The sequence below is a fragment of the Nothobranchius furzeri genome, chromosome 12 (assembly GCF_043380555.1).
Source record: "Nothobranchius furzeri strain GRZ-AD chromosome 12, NfurGRZ-RIMD1, whole genome shotgun sequence".
Lineage (NCBI taxonomy): Eukaryota > Metazoa > Chordata > Actinopteri > Cyprinodontiformes > Nothobranchiidae > Nothobranchius > Nothobranchius furzeri.
In genome coordinates, this window is record NC_091752.1 from 5749516 (window position 1) to 5771222 (window position 21707).

Here is a 21707-nt window from a genome sequence, read left to right on the forward strand (position 1 = left end):
CTCAGAATTCTGAATCCAATGTTGGTCAAGCTAACAAAGAAATGAGGAAACCGCACAAAAACAAAAGACCCAGAGCGAGGAAGAAGGATCCTCTTCCTCCTATTGCACTTGATAGACTCAGACCGGCTCATTAAGCTATAAGAAGCATCCAACACAAGCCCGTAAATCACTGCAGGTCACCACACCTGCAGCACCAGGTGCACACTAGCACCAAACAGACGGGCTCGTTTAGTTAATGTGAGGTTTGTTGGGACTTACGTGGGGCAGTCGGGTACGGGCATGAGGAGAGTGATGCAGAGCCACAGCATCTCCAGCACGATGATGACCAGCCACTGGGGCCAATAGAGACAAATGTCATGAGCCGAGTTCCTCCAGTGGAACTGCAAACACAATCAGGCAACATGCAAACTCTCTTTTATTCACATTTATAATGATAAACTTAAAGATTTATTACATTTTTAAATATTCCAGAACTGTTTTAATGAACCATTTTCAGGCTTTTGTGTTTTTCTACTAGGAATCGATGATAATGTAAAGCTTAACCTCTGGATAACCGTCTGGCTAAAGTTGCACGGTAGTTGTACTTTGGTTCATCTTTTAAATGAAACATCCAAAATTTTATTCCTGCTCATTTCAGGCAGACACAGAACCACACAGGAAACAGGCTGAATGAATAAAAGAAGGAAGAGCATTTTCCTGCCTCAACACAACAAAAAGGAGCTCTAGAAGAATGATTCTGCACCAAACAAAAGCAGAGCCTTTGCCTCACTTTAGATGGATAAAACAAACACCCACAGGTAAGATGACGCTGTAGGTATGTGAAAACGTAACAGATTGACAGGCAAACCACTAGTTCTAAAAATAAAGTTTATACTTTGGGTTTATCCCAAGGTAATGGCAAAGTTTGTCATTTTTATCATTTTCATCATCTTTTTAGTTGAATCCTGGCAAGTTTATAAGTTTGACCATTTTAATTATTTAGCTTTATGTTAGCTTGCCAACATGCAAGAATAAGATGGTAAAAAGGACAAATCTGGGCCCATCTGATGTTTGTGAGTGAGCTGTTAGAAAACGGTCTGATGCCGCTGGCTTGGATAATTAAATTGTGTGCGAATGCGCCGTCTCAGACCGATTCGCTCTATTGTCTGTTTTCTCTTTGTGTGTTTGAACTGATGAAAGTGAACTTGACAGAAGTGCTCACCGCTCTCTCTGGGATTTCTGTCTGGCCCCAGAAAGTCTGCAGGAGAGACAGAACAAAGTAGGTGAAGCCCAGACGCTGCAGCACTCCAGGGATCCTTAGCCAGGACCAGGACACTGGGACCAATCAGCAAGACACAGTGTAAATGCTTACAACAGCACACACTACTCGCTTTTATATGAAAAATACTGCAAGAAATTCCCATTCACACACAGACATTTTCCTCTGATGTTCTGATGATCAGAGAAAAATAAGAATATTTTTTTCCTATGGGAGGCTGAGAAACGTGATGTATGGAGCTCCAATTGGAAAATAAGATTTACCAGCTACAATTGGCTCCTCCTGCCATAATACCCAAGAGTCACAAGCATGGATGATTCAGTGTTCCTTTCTAATTTGGCTCTTTACTATAATAACATATTCGTGGGTAAACTGATTAAACTTCATTTTAAATATTTAGATTTAAGTTTAAATGTTAACTATTTCCGCTAATATTTCAGTGTAGCTATCAGTTTAAACATATCAATAGTTTAAAACTGGATTGTCTATATTTAGATTTCGTCATCTTCCTCCGCTTATCCGGGTCCGGGTCGCGGGGGCAGCATCCCAACTAGGGAGCTCCAGACCGTCCTCTCCCCAGCCTTCTCCACCAGCTCCTCCGGCAGGACCCCAAGGCGTTCCCGGACCAGATTGGAGATGTAACCTCTCCAACGTGTCCTGGGTCGACCCGGGGGCCTCCTGCCGGCAGGACATGCCCGAAACACCTCCCCGGGGAGGCATCCAGGAGGCATCCTGACCAGATGCCCAAACCACCTCAACTGGCTCCTTTCGATCCGGAGGAGCAGCGGTTCTACTCCGAGTCCCTCCCGAATGTCTGAGCTCCTCACCCTATCTCTAAGGCTGAGCCCGGCCACCCTATGGAGGAAACTCATTTCGGCCGCTTGTATCCGCGATCTCGTTCTTTCGGTCATTACCCAAAGCTCATGACCATAGGTGAGGATTGGGACGTAGATCGACCGGTAAATCGAGAGCCTGGCTTTCTGGCTCAGCTCCCTCTTCACCACGACAGATCGGCTCAGCGTCCGCATCACTGCAGACCAAGACCAAGATACTCAAACTCCTCAACTTGAGGTAGGACCTCTCCCCCGACCCGGAGTTGGCAAGCCACCCTTTTCCGGTCGAGAACCATGGTCTCAGATTTGGAGGTGCTGATCCTCATCCCAGCCGCTTCACACTCGGCTGCGAACCTACCCAGCAAGAGCTGAAGGTCAGAGCTGGATGAAGCTACGAGGACCAAATCATCCGCAAAAAGCAGAGACGAGATTCTCCTGCCACCAAACTCGACACACTCCACACCACGGCTGCACCTAGAAATTCTGTCCATAAAGGTAATGAACAGAACCGGTGACAAAGGGCAGCCCTGGCGGAGTCCAACCCAACTTACTACCAGCTATGTGGACCTAACTCACGCTCCTCTGGTAAAGGGACTGAATGGCCCTTAACAGAAAGCCACCCACCCCATACTCCTGGAGCGTCCCCCACAGGGTGCCCCTGGGGACACGGTCATAAGCCTTCTCCAAATCCACAAAGCACATGTGGATTGGTTGGGCAAACTCCCATGCCCCCTCCATCACCCTTGCAAGGGTATAGAGCTGGTCCACAGTTCCACGGCCAGGACGAAAACCACATTGCTCCTCCTCAATCTGAGATTCAACTATCGATCGGACCCTCCTCTCCAGTACCTTGGAGTAGACCTTTCCAGGGAGGCTGAGGAGTGTGATCCCCCTATAGTTGGAACACACCCTCAGGTCACCCTTCTTAAAGATGGGGACCACCACCCCGGCCTGTCACTCCACAGGAACTGTCCCCGATGACCACGCAATGTTGCAGAGACGTGTCAACCATGACAGCCCTACAACATCCATAGCCTTGAGATACCCAGGACGAACCTTATCCGCCCCCGGGGCTCCGCCGCTGTGTAGTTGTTTGACTACCTCAGCAACTTCTGCCCCCGAGATTGGACAGTTCATCCCCAGGTCTCCCGGCTCTGGTTCCTCCTCGGAATGCGCATAGGTGGGATTGAGGAGCTCCTCAAAATATTCCTTCCACCATCCGACTATAGCCCCAGTTGACGTCAGCAGCTCCCCATCCCCACTGTAAACAGTGTGAGCGAGTTGCTGCCTTTCTCTCCTGAGGCGCCGGACAGTTTGCCAGAACCTCTTTGGAGCCGATCGATAGTCTTTCTCCATAGCCTCACCAAACTCCTCCCACGCCCGAGATTTTGCCTCGGCAACTGCCACTGCTGCACCCCGCTTGGCTATCCGGTACCTGTCTGCTGCCTTCGGAGACCCACAGATCAGCCACGCCCTGTAGGCCTCCTTCTTCAGCCTGACGGCTCTCCGAACCTCTGGTGTCCACCAGCGGGTACGGGGGTTGCCACCACGACTGACACGGGCCACCTTACGACCACAGCTAGCAACAGCCGCCTCGACAATCGCAGAGTGGAACAAGGCCCACTCTGAGTCAATGTCCCCCACTGCTCTCGGGACACGGTCAAAGCTCTGCCGGAGGTGGGAGTTGAAGACCGTCTTGACAGGTTCTTCTGCCAGGCGTTCCCAGCAGACCCTCACAATGCGTTTGGGTCTGCCAGGTCTACGCGGCATGTTCCCTTGCCATCTGATCCAACTCACCACCAGGTGGTGATCAGTTGACAGCTCCGCTCCTCTCTTCACTCGGGTGTCCAAAACATACGGCCGCAGGTAAGATGATATGACTACAAAGCCTATAGTCGACCTGCGACCTAGGCTGCCCTGGTACCAAGTGTACCGGTGGGCATCCTTATGTTCGAACATGGTGTTCGTTATGGCCAAACTGCGGCTTGCACAGCAGTCCAATAACAAAACACCACTCGAGTTCAGGTCAGGTGGGCCGTTCCTTCCAATCACACCCCTCCAGGTCAAGCTGTCATTGACCATGTGAGCATTGAAGTCCCCCAGCAGGACAATGGAGTCCCCTGATGGAGCACTATCTAGCACTCGTCCCAGTGACTCCAAAAAGGGTGGGTACTCTGAACTGATATTTGGCCCATAAGCACAAACAACAGTCAGGACCCGTTCCCCAACCCGAAGGCGCAGGTAAGCTACCCTCTCATCCCCCGGGGTAAACCCCAGCACACAGGCAGGGAGTCTTGGAGCTAACAAAAAGCCAACCCCAGCCCTCCGCCTCTCACCCGGAGCAACTCCAGCAAAGGAGAGTGTCCAACCCCTCTCAAGGACTTGGGTTCCAGAGCCAATGCTATGTGTCGAGGTGAGTCCGACTATATCTAGCCGGTACCGCTCAACCTCTGCCACAAGCTCCTGCTCCTTCCCCGCCAGCGAGGTGACGTTCCATGTGGCAAAAACCAGTTTTCTTGTCCGGGGATCGGACCGCCAAGGCTCCCGCCTTGGTCTGCCACCTGATCCACACTGCACCGGACCCTTCATGTTCCTCCTGCGGGTGGTGGGTCCACAGTTGGATGAGCCCATATATCCGGTTCGGGCTGGGCCCGGCCGGGCCCCATGGGCGAAAGCCCGGCCACCAGGCGCTCGCTCACGTGCCCCAACCCCAGGCCTGGCTCCAGGGTGGGACCCCGGTAACCCTCCGGGCCGGGTTCTCCGACTCTTTGAATTTACTTCCATGAAAGATCCTGTGAACCGTTCTTTGTCTCACCCTTCACCTAAGACCAATTTGTCATGGGAGACCCTACCAGGGGCACAAAGTGCCCTAGACAACATAGCTCCTAGGATCATTAGGGCACTCAAACTCCTCCACCACGATAAGGTGACGGTTGAAGGAGGAGTATATTTAGATTTCAACATTAATATTTAACTTTACAAATTTAGATTTGACTGTAAATATTTAGGGATTAGTTAAAAGAAATCCAATGATTTTATTCAAATTCTTAAGGCAAATATTTTTATATTTGGATATTGTTGGAATTATTTAGTTTTACTGTTCTATTCTTATTTATACTGCAACAATATTATGTAAATTTTATTCTGATATGTAGATTTACCTTCATAGATGTATATTTTAGCTGAAACATTAAGTTTAAAATGGAAATATTTATACTTACATATTTGTATGTAAATTGACAAACACAAGATTTAAGTTGAAATGTTTATATTTAACTTCATATTTTAAAATTTTATTCTAAATATTCAGGTAACTTTTTATAAAATCAGATTTTGCTCTATACGTTTTTTGAACCCTTTATTGGGCACTTATTGAAATATTTTTAATTTTTTTTTAATTTCAGCCAAAGGGTGCTAATGTAGTCCATAACCAAAGAGTATTTCTGTTGTTACAATTTAAAAAAATATTTATTTTCCTGTAGAAAACCAGAGAAAACAAAGTGATTAAATATGGACGTTGGCCCTGTTCTGGTAAGAGAAATCCCAAAATAAAATAACACAAACATGTTAAATAAACATTATTTTTTCAATAATATAGATAAATATAAGACACTTGAGACTAATCTAGCTAATTTTAGAACATTACATCACTGTTCAAAATACAGAACACATCACAATATAGTATATTTTTATAAAATTTAATTATTGTAGAATATTTTTGAAAAGTTATTGAACAATAGATACTATTTCTGATCAAATATAGATTAGAATATTTTAGAATATTTTATATCCGAGGTTCTGCCTCAATGTTATGTTCCTCCTGTTCATCATCATCCCCGATGGTGAGATTGGTTGGCGCAATAACTGTCCTCCTCCATTTCCCAGAGAAATCTTAGTTTAAAACTGCTAAATAAATTCAACATCATAATTGTTGTGATTACTGTTAACAAGAATATTAAGATTATGTCAAAAAAACAAACAAACAAGATTTTACCTTAAAATAATCATAATTTCTTTTACTTGTTCAGGGCGTATGTTCAAATATGGCAGATGTGAGTTTCATGCTAAGATTCCACCAACTTCACTGTTTAACCTTTAAAACACATATATCCTTATTTAGCACAACTAGTCAACCTTGTGATGTGAGAGTTTCATAAACCTAGCACTGTTAGTTTTAGAGATCTGACGGTAAACACGAGAGGAGACTGAGGAGTTTTCTGGTTCTGCAGACACACCGATATTTGGCGCGGTATAGCCCCACACTGATTGGTGGAATGGCGCCATGGCGCAAAACGTGACTAGCTTGATCTCTGATGATTGTTTGGGTGAAATCCTGTAATTCTGAGTTTGTGAGAAGGCACACAGACATCATTTATGATGTGAGCGGAAGTGTCTAAATATGGACGTTGGCCCTATAAAGGGTTAAGACTGCCATATTTTTACTTTGACTTGCATGTAAATTAATTTTGATTTCATTCTAACTGTTTAGATTGGACTTTATAGATTCAAAGTTTATTTTAAATATTCGGGCTTTTTTTTATTTCTAAATATTGATTTTATAATAATATATTTAGATTTTATTCCAAATATTTAGGTCAGCATTATTTTTCAAAGCTAAATGCAGTTAAAAAAATCTGTTAATTTCTTTACTTTATAATCAGCACCCCATACATGGATGGATGACATGGAAATATGAAGAATGTGGAAAGCTAATCAAAGATCCCAGTTATCTTTCTGTCTGAACAAATTGGGATGGATAGGAATGGCTGCTGGTTAAGAGACCGATGGTAATCTCCACATTAGTTAATTGAAGGTCTCCGTCACGCAAAGTGCTGTAAAAAATACGATCTCTATCATTGATCCAAGCAAATCAAATAAGAGGCGGAAATCTCTCCTTTCACAGGAAAAGAGGAAGCTTTTGCTCATAATGTTTAGTAAATCTGTAGGTTTCAGCCTCACTAAGATTATTTACAGATTTCTCCTGAACACTCTTACGGCAGATGACTGCACCTTTTATTGGTTCTCAATCTTGCAGGTTCAAAAACAACAAACCGTGGTTGTCAATAATAATGACAGGATGTTGTGTCAGCCAGCGAAGGCTCTTCAGCCAGCTGTTAGAACAACCTCAGTTTGGAAAAAAAGATGAATTCAGATCAAAGGAGATTTTTTTAAAGATGGTAATCCACTTTTGTAATGGTTTCACTGTAACTAGCCATTTGCTCAATCCAGTCAGAAATGTTCTTCATTTCTCCAAACTGAGCTAATTCCTTGAGCTGATTACAAACGCAATAAAATATTTGTTCATAATTTCAGTTGTTTTAAAACCTTTTTGGCCAATATTTTCTAAATGAGGAAATTATCAGAATATTTGGCATCATGATAATCACCCTGATTATCCTCGCCATCACCATCACCCTCATCTTCATCACCCTTATCTTCATCACCCTCATCATCATCACCCTCATCATCATCACCATCACCCTCATCATCATCACCCTCATCATCATCATCACCCTCATCATCACCATCACCATCATCATCATCACCCTCATCATCACCATCACCATCACCCTCATCATCATCATCACCCTCATCACCATCACCATCACCCTCATCATCATCACCATCACCCTCATCATCATCACCCTGATTATCCTCACCATCATCATCACCCTCATCATCATCACCCTCATCTTCATCACCATCACCACCCTCATCACCATCACCCTCATCATCATCACCATCACCCTCATCATCATCACCCTGATTATCCTCACCATCATCATCACCCTCATCATCATCACCCTCATCTTCATCACCATCACCACCCTCATCATCATCACCCTCATCTTCATCATCACCCTCATCATCACCATCACCATCACCCTCATCATCACCCTGATTATCCTCACCATCACCATCACCCTCATCATCACCATCACCCTCATCACCATCACCATCACCCTCATCATCATCACCCTGATTATCCTCACCATCATCATCACCCTCATCATCATCACCCTCATCTTCATCACCATCACCACCCTCATCATCATCACCCTCATCTTCATCATCACCCTCATCATCACCATCACCATCACCCTCATCATCATCACCATCACCCTCATCACCCTCATCACCATCATCATCACCCTCATCTTCATCACCCTCATCATCATCTTCATCACCACCCTCATCATCATCATCATCATCATCACTATCACCCTCATCTTCATCACCCTCATCATCATCTTCATCACCAACCTCATCATCATCATCATCATCACCATCACCCTCATCATCATCACTATCACCCTCATCTTCATCACCCTCAGCATAATCTTCATCGCCACCCTCATCATCACCACCCTCATCATCATCACCATCACCCTCATCTTCATCACCCTCATCATCATCTTCATCACCACCCTCATCATCATCATCATCATCGTCATCATCATCATCATCATCACTATCACCCTCATCTTCATCACCCTCAGCATCATCTTCATCCCCACCCTCATCATCATCACCATCACCCTCATCTTCATCACCCTCATCATCATCTTCATCACCACCCTCATCATCATCATCATCATCATCATCGTCATCATCATCATCATCATCACTATCACCCTCATCTTCATCACCCTCACCATCATCTTCCTCACCAACCTCATCATCATCATCATTATCATCACCATCAGCATCATCATCATCATCATCATCATCACCATCACCCTCATATTCATCTTCATCACCACCCTCATCATAATCACCATCACCTTCATATTCATCATCATCATCATCATCACCATCACCCTCCTCTGCATCATCACCATCGCCCTCATATTCATCTTCATCACACCCTCATCATCATCATCACCATCACCCTCATCATCATCATCATCATCATCATCATCACCATCACAATCATATTCATCTTCATCACCACCCTCATCATAATCACCATCACCTTCATATTCATCATCATCATCATCACCATCACCCTCCTCTGCATCATCACCATCGCCCTCATATTCATCTTCATCACACCCTCATCATCATCATCACCATCACCCTCATCATCATCATCGTCATCATCATCACCCTCATCATCATCACCCTAATCAACATCCTCATCATCACCCTCACCATCACCCTCCTCTTCATCATCACCATCGCCCTCATATTCATCATCATCATCATCATCATCATCATCATCACCCTCATCATCACCATCACCCTCCTCTTCATCATCACCATCGCCCTCATCATCATCATCATCATCATCATCACCCTCATCATCACCATCACCCCCCTCTTCATCATCACCATCGCCCTCATATTCATCATCGTCATCATCATCACCCTCATCATCATCATCATCATCATCTTCATCATCACCCTGATCAACATCATCATCATCACACTAATCATCATCCTCATCATCACCCTCACCCTCCTCTTCATCATCACCATCGCCCTCATATTCATCTTCATCACACCCTCATCATCATCACCATCACCCTCCTCTTCATCATCACCATCGCCCTCATATTCATCATCATCATCATCATCACCCTCATCATCATCACCCTAATCAACATCATCATCATCACCCTCATCATCATCACCCTCCTCTTCATCATCACCATCACCCTCATATTCATCATCTTCATCATCATCATCATCATCATCACCCTAATCAACATCATCATCATCACCCTCATCATCACCATCACCCTCCTCTTCATCATCACCATCGCCCTCATATTCATCTTCATCACACCCTCATCATCATCACCATCACCCTCCTCTTCATCATCACCATCGCCCTCATATTCATCATCATCATCATCACCCTCATCATCATCATCATCATCACCCTGATCAACATCATCATCATCACACTAATCACCATCCTCATCATCAACCTCACCATCACCCTCACCCTCCTCTTCATCATCACCATCACCCTCATATTCATCACCATCATCACCCTAATCATCACCCTCACCATCATCATCACACTCATCATCGTCACCATCATCATCACACTCATCATCACCCTCATCGTCATCATCATCACCCTCATCATCATCATCATCACCCTCATTACCATCACCATCACCACCCTCATCATCACACTCATCATCACCCTCATCGTCAACATCATCACCCTCATCATCATCACCACCCTCATCGTCATCATCATCACCCTCATTACCATCACCATCACCACCCACATCATCACATTCATCATCGTCACCATCATCATCATCACACTCATCATCGTCACCATCATCATCACACTCATCATCGTCACCATCATCATCACCCTCATTACCATCACCATCACCACCCTCATCATCACACTCATCATCACCCTCATCGTCATCATCATCACCCTCATTACCATCACCATCACCACCCTCATCATCACACTCATCATCGTCACCATCATCATCACACTCATCATCGTCACCATCATCATCACCCTCATTACCATCACCATCACCACCCTCATCATCACACTCATCATCACCCTCATCGTCATCACCACCCTCATCGTCATCATCATCACCCTCATTACCATCACCATCACCACCCACATCATCACATTCATCATCACCCTCATCGTCATCACCACCCTCCTCTTCATCATCACCATCGCCCTCATATTCATCTTCATCACACCCTCATCATCATCACCATCACCCTCCTCTTCATCATCACCATCGCCCTCATATTCATCATCATCATCATCACCCTCATCATCATCATCATCATCACCCTGATCAACATCATCATCATCACACTAATCACCATCCTCATCATCAACCTCACCATCACCCTCACCCTCCTCTTCATCATCACCATCACCCTCATATTCATCACCATCATCACCCTAATCATCACCCTCACCATCATCATCACACTCATCATCGTCACCATCATCATCACACTCATCATCACCCTCATCGTCATCATCATCACCCTCATCATCATCATCATCATCACCCTCATTACCATCACCATCACCACCCTCATCATCACACTCATCATCACCCTCATCGTCATCATCATCACCCTCATCATCATCACCACCCTCATCGTCATCATCATCACCCTCATTACCATCACCATCACCACCCACATCATCACATTCATCATCGTCACCATCATCATCATCACACTCATCATCGTCACCATCATCATCACACTCATCATCGTCACCATCATCATCACCCTCATTACCATCACCATCACCACCCTCATCATCACACTCATCATCACCCTCATCGTCATCATCATCACCCTCATTACCATCACCATCACCACCCTCATCATCACACTCATCATCGTCACCATCATCATCACACTCATCATCGTCACCATCATCATCACCCTCATTACCATCACCATCACCACCCTCATCATCACACTCATCATCACCCTCATCGTCATCACCACCCTCCTCGTCATCATCATCACCCTCATTACCATCACCATCACCACCCACATCATCACATTCATCATCATCACCATCATCATCACACTCATCATCACCCTCATCGTCATCATCATCACCCTCATTACCATCACCATCACCACCCTCATCATCACACTCATCATCGTCACCATCATCATCACACTCATCATCGTCACCATCATCATCACACTCATCATCGTCACCATCATCATCACCCTCATTACCATCACCATCACCACCCTCATCATCACACTCATCATCACCCTCATCGTCATCACCACCCTCATCGTCATCATCATCACCCTCATCATCACCCTCATCATCACCCTCATCGTCATCATCATCACCCTCATTACCATCACCATCACCACCCTCATCATCACACTCATCATCACCCTCATCGTCATCACCACCCTCATCGTCATCATCATCACCCTCATTACCATCACCATCACCACCCACATCATCACATTCATCATCATCACCATCATCATCACACTCACCATCGTCACCATCATCATCACCCTCATTACCATCACCATCACCACCCTCATCACCACCCTCATCATCACACTCATCGTCATCACCACCCTCATCGTCATCATCGTCACCCTCATTACCATCACCATCACCACCCTCATCATCACACTCATCATCGTCACCCTCATTACCATCACCATCACCACCCTCATCATCACACTCATCATCGTCACCCTCATTACCATCACCATCACCACCCTCATCATCACACTCATCATCACCCTCATCGTCACCCTCAATGTCATCACCCTCATTTCCGATCACTTCCCTCATCATCACCCTCATCGTCACCCTCATCGTCATCATCGTCACCCTCATTACCATCACCATCACCACCCTCATCATCACACTCATCATCACCCTCATCGTCATCACCACCCTCATCGTCATCATCGTCACCCTCATTACCATCACCATCACCACCCTCATCATCACACTCATCATCACCCTCATCGTCATCATCATCACCCTCATTACCATCACCACCCTCATCGTCATCATCATCACCCTCATTACCATCACCATCACCACCCACATCATCACATTCATCATCATCACCATCATCATCACACTCACCATCGTCACCATCATCATCACCCTCATTACCATCACCATCACCACCCTCATCATCACACTCATCATCACCCTCATCGTCATCACCACCCTCATCGTCATCATCATCACCCTCATTACCATCACCATCACCACCCACATCATCACATTCATCATCATCACCATCATCATCACACTCACCATCGTCACCATCATCATCACCCTCATTACCATCACCATCACCACCCTCATCATCACACTCATCATCACCCTCATCGTCATCACCACCCTCATCGTCATCATCGTCACCCTCATTACCATCACCATCACCACCCTCATCATCACACTCATCATCGTCACCCTCATTACCATCACCATCACCACCCTCATCATCACACTCATCATCACCCTCATCGTCACCCTCAATGTCATCACCCTCATTTCCGATCACTTCCCTCATCATCACCCTCATCGTCACCCTCATCGTCACCCTCATCGTCATCACCCTCATTACCATCACCACCCTCATCATCACTCTCATCGTCATCACCACCCTCATCGTCATCATCATCACCCTCATTACCATCACCATCACTACCCTCATCATCACACTCATCATCACCCTCATCGTCATCATCACCACCACCATTATCCTTATAATCATCACCCTCATCATCGCCATCCTTAATATTATCATCACCTTCATCATCGCCATCCTCTTCCTCCTCGTCATCATCATCATCATCATCATCATCGCTAGATGGGATGAAGAATAGTGCAATAATAATTTTCTTATTTTTTCCTTTTTCCTATATTCTGAATAATTTTGGTTATTTAATTTTAAGTTAGAATAATAATAATATTTAATTTATACTTTAATTATTGTGTTTTAACTGTGAAACTTATTGTAACTGCGTCTCCTTTGAAAACGTATTTTTCAATATCAATGAGATTTCTTCCTGGGTGAATAAAGGTTAACTGAAATCCAAATAATAATTATAAAAACAACAACAACAACAACAATAATACTAATAATAATGTTATCATTATCATTATTATTATAATGAATGTTATATTAATGTTGCTGCCAACATAAACCTAGATTACCACCGGGTCTTCCACAGTCTTGGTTTCCTTTCACCATTATTCAAACATTTTTCCAGAGCCAGATTTATTTGAAGTGACTCATCGTTGGTGACAAAGGTTAACGCGTTCTTCTTTCTCATCTGACATTGAAAGGGTTCAACTTATCGAGCTGATGTGACTCCATTCTCCTATTGGATCAAACCGGCCAAAGAGCCAAGGTCGTCCCTTTGAAACTGCGCTGAGAGCCTCTGTGTTTGGACCCGCTGCTGCAGCAGAACCTTCCAGCAGCTGCAGGGAGCTGAAGGCTGTAACTCTATCCGTTTGTAGTTACTGCAGCTTTTGTTTACGCCTAGGCTGATCGCCTCCTGTATTTGACTGGAGAACACACTCAACATTGATGGTATCTTAAACTATTGCAACTCACAGCTAGTCAGCAAAAGTAATTGTTGACTTTGTTTTAAGAAACAACTGGAAAATAAAATAGGCCCTCACTGCCTGCAGTATTCAGATCCTCCACTAGGGGACAAAAATATGATTCAGTAGGTTTTTGAGGGATGAACTAGCCCTGAAAATGAGAAAGATAGGATAAAGTCAGATTTAAATGGGTTAATTTCACTCAACAGGATGTCCTACAACCCCTAAAATGAAGTCCTGAACAGGTTTTATATTTATTGTCAGCGTGGGGTTTTTGTGTTCCACCTACGTGGGCCATCTCTTGGAGAGTAGTTGAGGAAGCAGAAGCCAAGCATCATCAACACGGCCGTTCTCCAGGTAATTTTCCTCAGCAGCTGCAGGCGAGTAACTCCTCTCCTCTGCATGGAGCTGATGGCCAAAACCACTGAAGTGCCAATTATAAACACAAACCTGGCAACCACATCGGCCGTGAGTTAAAAGCAGTATCCATCCAGGGTAAATGTTAAACCCGACCCAAAAGCCAGACTCACCAGGGCATCACCAGATCTGCCACCATGAGACCTGCAACGGGTTGAGAAGGAAGAAACCCCAGCTAAGTGCTGCATTTAGGAAGCAGATAAATATTATTATTGTTTTTTAATTCAAGCACGTTGAACTGGCTGTGCATGAAATGTGCTGCATAAATAAAGCTGCCTTGCCTTTATAAGTATTAATACATTTATTTTAGGTGCAGTTACTGGCATCCATCCATCCATCCATCCATCATCCATCACCCAGCTAGTATTCATACGTCCATCATCCATTAATTCATCCATCCATCCATCCATCATCCATCCAGCATCCATCACCCAGCTAGTATTCATACGTCCATCATCCATTAATCCATCCATCCATCCATCCATCCATCATCCATCCAGCATCCATCACCCAGCTAGTATTCATACGTCCATCATCCATTAATCCATCCATCCATCCATCCATCCAGTCAACCAGGTAGCATCCATCCATCCATCCATCCATCCATCCATCCATCCAGGTAGCATCCACCCATCCATCCAACCAGCAGCCATCCATCCATCCATCCATCCATCCATCACCCAGCTAGTATTCATCCGTCCATCATCCAGCTAGTATTCATCCATCCAGTATCCATTAATCCATCCATCCATCCAGTCAACCAGGTAGCATCCATCCATCCATCCAGCATCCATTAATCCATCCATCCATCCAGTCAACCAGGTAGCATCCATCCATCCAGCCATCCAGCCAGCCAGGCAGCATCCATCCATCCATCCATCCATCCGTCCATCCATCCATCCAGCCAACCAACCAACCAGCATCCATCCATCCATTATTCAGCCAGTATTCATCCATCCATCCATCCATTATTCAGCCAGTATTCATCCATCCATCCATCCATAATTCAGCCAGTATTCATCCATCCATCCATCATTCAGCCAGTATTCATCCATCCATCCATCCATCATTCAGCTAGTATTCATCCATCCATCCATCCAGCATCCATCCATCCATCCATCCAGCATCCATCCATCCATCATCCAGCCAGTATTCATCCATCCACCCATCATTCAGCTAGTATTCATCCATCTATCCAACCAGCATCCATCCATCAATCCATCCATCCATCCAGCATCCATCCATCCAGCATCCATCCAACCAGCATCCATCCATCCATCCATCATTCAGCTAGTATTCATCCATCCATCCATCCATCCATCCATCCATCCATCCATCCATCCAATATCCATCCATCAATCCATCCATCATCCATCCATCCATCATTCAGCTAACATTCATCCATCCATCCATCCATCCAGTATTAATTCATCCATCCATCCATCCATCCATCCATCCAGCATCCATCCATCCATCATCCAGCCAGTATTCATCCATCCACCCATCATTCAGCTAGTATTCATCCATCTATCCAACCAGCATCCATCCATCCATCATCCAGCCAGTATTCATCCATCCACCCATCATTCAGCTAGTATTCATCCATCTATCCAACCAGCATCCATCCATCAATCCATCCATCCATCCAGCATCCATCCATCCATCCATCCAGCTAGTATTCATCCATCCATCCATCCAGCTAGTATTCATCCATCCATCATCCAGCTAGTATTCATCCATCCATCCATTCAGCCAGCATCCTTCTCTCTCTCCAACCCATTCTCCATCCCATAATTCACCCGTCCATCCATGGGATCCAATTCCTATCTTACAATTTCTAGCTTCCAGAACAGCCTCAGTTTGGAGAAATACCTTACATGCAACAGGACTGATGAGCTAACCGCTAGTCTGAACAATACCAAGATCAAAGTGTTTTGCTGCCACCTTAAAACAGTTTCAGTTAAACGTCACAAATGTTATAACAAACATAAACCTTTACAAAAGTGTTAATTTTTCAGGGGTCATCCAGGGGTCACGTCTGGCAGGAATTACTTCATAAACCAGATGAATGTAAAACAGGTTTACTTAAACAATGTTTGCAATGAAAAGCAGAAACAATAAGAACAAAACAGTTTTAAGATGGCAGCAACGGCCATAGTTTTGGTTGGTTTGAACGAGTCTGACTCAGCAGTGTGTGTGTGTGTTCTGAAGCATCATTTATCATAATTAGTTACAACAGGTGGGGTGTGTGTTGCACATGAGTAATGGCGTTTGGCTGTGCACAAGATACTCTTATTTTGAAGCTCCCAGGTTTTTTTTTTGCTTTACGTCACCATTCCAAGGAGCGTGTTGGAAGAACCAGTAGCCTCCTCCTCCGTAGTTCACAAACACCATGACTGTGATGGCAAACCTTCAAAGAAAACCACAGTGATGAGTCCACACGCTGGAGCTTCAGTAAGGTTCAAACGGCTCAAGTCACAAAAACAAAGACAGAATACGTTTGACAAAATAAAAGGGCTTATTTTGACAGTTTCTGTCAAAATAATGAAACCTGCACAGAAACTTGAATTTAAAAATATTTTAACATTAAAACAAAACACAACAAAGTAGCAAAAATACCGGGGATCCAAAGAAACAGCGGTAAAAAGACAGACTGTGATTGAAAACTGACCATGATGTGACTTTTATTGCGTCACTACTCCAAAAGCTTGGTAATGCAGCCTAAGCATTATGAATCACTTAGGAAATGAACACTTGTCCTCTGCAGCTCCTCATGCAGCTTTGCTGACTAAACACTTTGTGTTTAATACTCGACCACACACTTTCTTCTGAAGCTCTGGTGACTGCTGAAACGTAGCGTGCTTTCAACCAGACGTGGTGCTTGTGTCGCACCCCAGAGCGCCGTTACGCAGCACAAACCTCTCAGGGGAACGCATGCGGTGCTCCGAGAAATTAAATGCTTGAATTTGTGCTTCGAAAAATAATTAATCCATGCAGGGTCTTTAAGAGACGTAATAAAATCAGAGCAACCTTTAAGACTGAGACTATCTGATACGGAGCACTGTATCTACCTCTGCCTCCTCTTGTTTTTCCTGCCTGGAATCAATTAAGAGCAGCACTGAAGCCATTACGGCTCTTTCAGCCCCAACCTGCTGATACGAGATTAAAATCGTCTGCTATCATCTCCACAGGGCTATTAAAGCTGAGCAACCCCCCCATGCACGTGTCTGTGTGCTCTCACAGGTACACTCTTAGCCTGTCGTTTGAAATTTGGAGAACATGTCCATTAGTTGCCATGGTAACGCAGGCAAAGGTTAAACCTGCCAGAGGAGGACTTGTGAAACATCAAAGCCGTACTGGTGGCGATTTTAATAAAAAAAAAATTAAAAAAAAGATTTTCTTTTGGAAATGAGAGCGATAGAAGAAAATGATGGCGGCGCTTCGCTAATGCAGACCACGCCTATTCTAGTAGGGTGAAAATGGAGGAGTGGGAAGTAGTCTGGCTGGAGTTCAAGGAGGCTCATCGCCATCACTGAGGCACAAAGACAATGGAGGGGGAGGGGCAAAGCTGTGGAAGGAGGTGATTTAAATGGCCCTTTGCACATGACGTCATGCCGTTCATGGGACCGCCCCCTTCTCCATGATGGACAGCAGAGAAACTGTTTACTCACATTAAAACTCCTGTCCAGCTAGTCAAAAAAAGCCTGTTTGAAGCCTTTTTCGGCCTTTCTTTGGTTGATTTTGCAGTAACACTTTACTGCACAGTTGGCTGCACTAACAAAAACTTTTGAATAACTTGGACAGCAGCCCTCAAAGTATGTCTGGATTTACAGCAAACACGTTTTACCAGGTGAGATTAAAGCTACAATGGCACATTTGGAAAACAAATTTGCTTAAAACATATTTTTTTGTGCCTCGTAACAAGTTTCTAACATAGTATAGCTTTAAATATATTGTGTAGATAAAACTTTTTTTTAAATCAAAAAATTGGTTCTCTCGCATTTGTCTAAAAACCTCCACCAACAACATGTTTTGGACAGAGAGCAAGAGCAACCGCTGAACCATCCGGTTATCGGTCTCACCGAACTGCCACACTCCTGTATTCCCCTGGGTTACGCACTCTTTAACAGAACACCAGTGGTGTGAGAGGTTCTCAGCTCAATAATGTCAGAGAAGTAGAAACAGCCGGCTGCTACCACTTCAACTTTAAGAAAAACTACCAGAGTCCCAAAAAGAAAAACACAGTTCTAAGTCATGGACAACAAAAGACATTTGGACCAAGAAAACATCAACTGGTGTTTAGCACCATCTCGTTTCCTCCAGCGTCGTGGGTTTCCGGTTCCGTTAGAAACCAAGATACCCGAGGGGAGGGGTGAGTGTTCCGTGGCCGTGTTTACGTTTAAAACCTAGCTTGTTTTGTTGATTCACTAAAGCAGCTTTAAAGAGCAAGTCACCCCCTACAAGAAACTTACTTCACTCCCTCTTCATGTTTAAAAAAATGCAACAAATGCTGTTGCCTAGCAGAACGAGAGGGTGGAGCCGCTAACAAATACACACACACACAGGCTTACAACGGCATTGTGACATCATAATGTACCAGTTTACATCTTAGCAAACCTCTTAGCCAATAGCGGTGGCAGATTAAAATGCAAATGCAGTGCAGAGGTTTTACCTGACAATGGCACAACACTGACAGTTTTGGGCAGAATATTTAAATTGGAACTAAGAAGCACTAAAGCGCTAAATCATTGACTACACGTGTCTGCAGCCCAATTAGACACACATTTATATAGTTTATCAGCAAAAAAAGTTGATTTGGGGGTGACTTACTCTTTAACATTCATATATTTCATGAGGCAGGGGCTAACTGGGATGAGCCTGAAATGATGCATGGGTAAGCGGGTGAAGAAAACTAACAGATGGGTGACAATGCTTCATTCAACTGTAGAGGACGTACGTTACAGTCCACTAAAGTTACCGTTAGTGACATACTAATATTGCTCCAATGTAAGATTACATGTGTGAAAATTATGTTACTTGAGTTTCGCCATTATGAGATATCTATGTGCCCCACCCCGGTGTAAGAGCTGAACCCGGTGACCCCGCCAGCAACAAAAACCGATGAGGATTCAGACTTTTCTAGTTTATTTTTTAAGTCTGCTTCAGTATAAAGTGAAACGTTTTTTATCACATGATGTCATAAATCCAGCAGGGTCAATTCTGGCAAAGTCAGCAAGCACTTGTTTACATCAGTGGACAGCAGCAGGGACAACGTAAGCTAACGTTTGTTAGCTAGCTAACACTAAAGGTTGGTTTATGCTTGACGCGTCCGCGAGGTTGCACGGCTCCGCACGGCAAAATTGCGTCATTTTAACAACCACGCCCCTCCACCTGGCCTCCGCACGGCCCAAACTTTCCACACCGCGCACCTAGGAAATTTTCTAACCACTCAGACGGTCGAACACAGAAAAACATGGCGGACTGGCAAGAACTATGTAACGTGATGAAGGAGCTATTCCTCAAGGTTATTTAACCTCTTTCTACAGTTGCCTCTGACACAGCGCCCGAGTGCATGAGACAGCCTCAAGGTCATGCATTTGCTTCTAAACTGTTTACTTTCCAGCAAAAGAAGAAAGATGAAGAGACTCTTTTATTAAATCAAAGAACTATTTTTAATGAAGCTAATCAAAACAACTGTTAGTCCATAATACAATGTGACCGATCTGTGAAATCACAATGTTATGATTCATATGTTTTTAATAAGTAATATGACTTATTCTAGTTCAACCAAGCAACGGTTCCTTTCAGAGTAAAAGCTGAACTCGCTGACCCAAGGAGGGTCCCCTTTTGACGCTGTGAACCACCTGTCGCTTTTTACCTGGAGACTATCCAAAGAGACTGGTTTGTCGTGCTGTGACGCTGTTCCATCGGCTCCGGTACCAGAGGAGGGTCTGTGGACCTGGCATCCGGATCTGTACGGAGGTCTCATTCTAAGGGTAGGTGTGGATGCGACAATATGGCGTCTCATGTGTTTATGACTACAAGTCTCAAACTGTGATCAGTTAGAAGCAAAACATCATCCCACTCAGACTTGCCTCTCCGGATACGAGAGTTCTGATAATAACACGACTCACACACACCGTCCATCTCACACCTCATTCAAACAGAACATCCATCATTAGAGAGTTGGTATTGTTAAATTGTTTAAAATTATTTAGTAATAAATCATCTTAAAAGTTTGAAGGTCTCTCTCTTCTCTTGTCTCTCAGTTAATACAAAGTGTTATCTAATCCCTGCATTAAAAAGTTCCAATCTTCTGATTTCATAACCCAGTGGTCCGTAGATGGACTTCATACTCGATGTTAAATTTTAATGTCTTACGGTCCTTAATTAAATGTAAATTACTATCATTACAACTAGTTATGGCAGAGTTTGCAAATACAGACATTTGTATTATTCAGCTCTCAAAGATCACCGTGATCAACATGTTGTTAATAATTATTGAAGAGAAATAGCTCGCACTGTCGAAAAAGACGAGGACGCTGTTAAAAAATGCTGAAAAAACACGAGGGACCGATATGTGGAGGCAAGGAAGGGGAACAAACGGAAAAGCGGTGATCCTGGTGGAAACAAGAACACTCCACCAATTCTAAAAGAGCTGAGTTGGCTCTCAACTTTCATTAACAACTGTTGTAGACAACAGTAATTTCTACTTCTACTATGGTGAGGTGTTGGATGCATGCCGTAGAGCTCCATGCTGCCCCCTACAGTTTGGGAGAATATTGGCTCACCGCAGAGACAAGCTGCATGCACCATAAACGCTGCAAGTTGTGAAGTGCTTTCCATCCGCGAGCCGCATCACCACACGTTAAGTAAATGCGTCAAGAATAAACCAAGCTTTAGCTTTTATATATACCGCTCCGTATGAGCCCCACCTAGGTGTACTAAATCTCCCCACGGTTGAACTGAGCTTGAAACAGTAGTCGCCTCTTTTGCCCTCTGTTCTCTCCCGTAATTCACTGTTCACTATGCTGCACCCACGTGATCAGGCGACGTAGGTGCAAAGGGTCAATACTGCGAGTGGACGTGTGGTCTCCAAAATGGCCTGAAA

The 21707-nt window shown here is 44.4% G+C and overlaps 2 protein-coding genes across 2 annotated transcripts in view; both read right to left on the reverse strand.

The window, feature by feature from the left end:
• Positions 1 to 21707, reverse strand: part of si:dkey-192p21.6 (heparan-alpha-glucosaminide N-acetyltransferase) — a 54091-nt gene that overhangs the window by 14752 nt on the left and 17632 nt on the right. Inside the window, exons 8-12 of the mRNA XM_054749875.2 lie at positions 16930 to 17006; positions 14710 to 14740; positions 14469 to 14629; positions 1202 to 1314; positions 259 to 380 (exon numbers count right to left, since the gene is read on the reverse strand). Coding sequence (XP_054605850.1) covers positions 259 to 380; positions 1202 to 1314; positions 14469 to 14629; positions 14710 to 14740; positions 16930 to 17006 — 504 coding nt within the window. The remainder of the gene's footprint in view (positions 1 to 258; positions 381 to 1201; positions 1315 to 14468; positions 14630 to 14709; positions 14741 to 16929; positions 17007 to 21707) is intronic.
• On the reverse strand, positions 12378 to 13423 carry LOC139062027 (sodium/potassium/calcium exchanger 1). The gene is made up of 2 exons (XM_070542110.1): positions 12902 to 13423; positions 12378 to 12812 (listed from the first exon to the last, which is right to left on the reverse strand). The coding sequence occupies exons 1-2, from the start codon at positions 13118 to 13120 to the stop codon at positions 12378 to 12380; spliced, it is 654 nt and encodes a 217-aa protein (XP_070398211.1). The 5' UTR covers positions 13121 to 13423.

Bases quoted from the DNA above. Each gene is read 5' to 3' on its own strand.
- LOC139062027 (XM_070542110.1), bottom strand. From the start codon at position 13,120: ATGAGGGTGATGACATTGAGGGTGACGATGAGGGTGATGATGAGTGTG. The intron at 12,813-12,901 runs GTGATGATGATG...GATGGTAATGAG, and splicing joins TGATGGTGATGGTAATGAGG to GGTGATGATGATGACGATGA.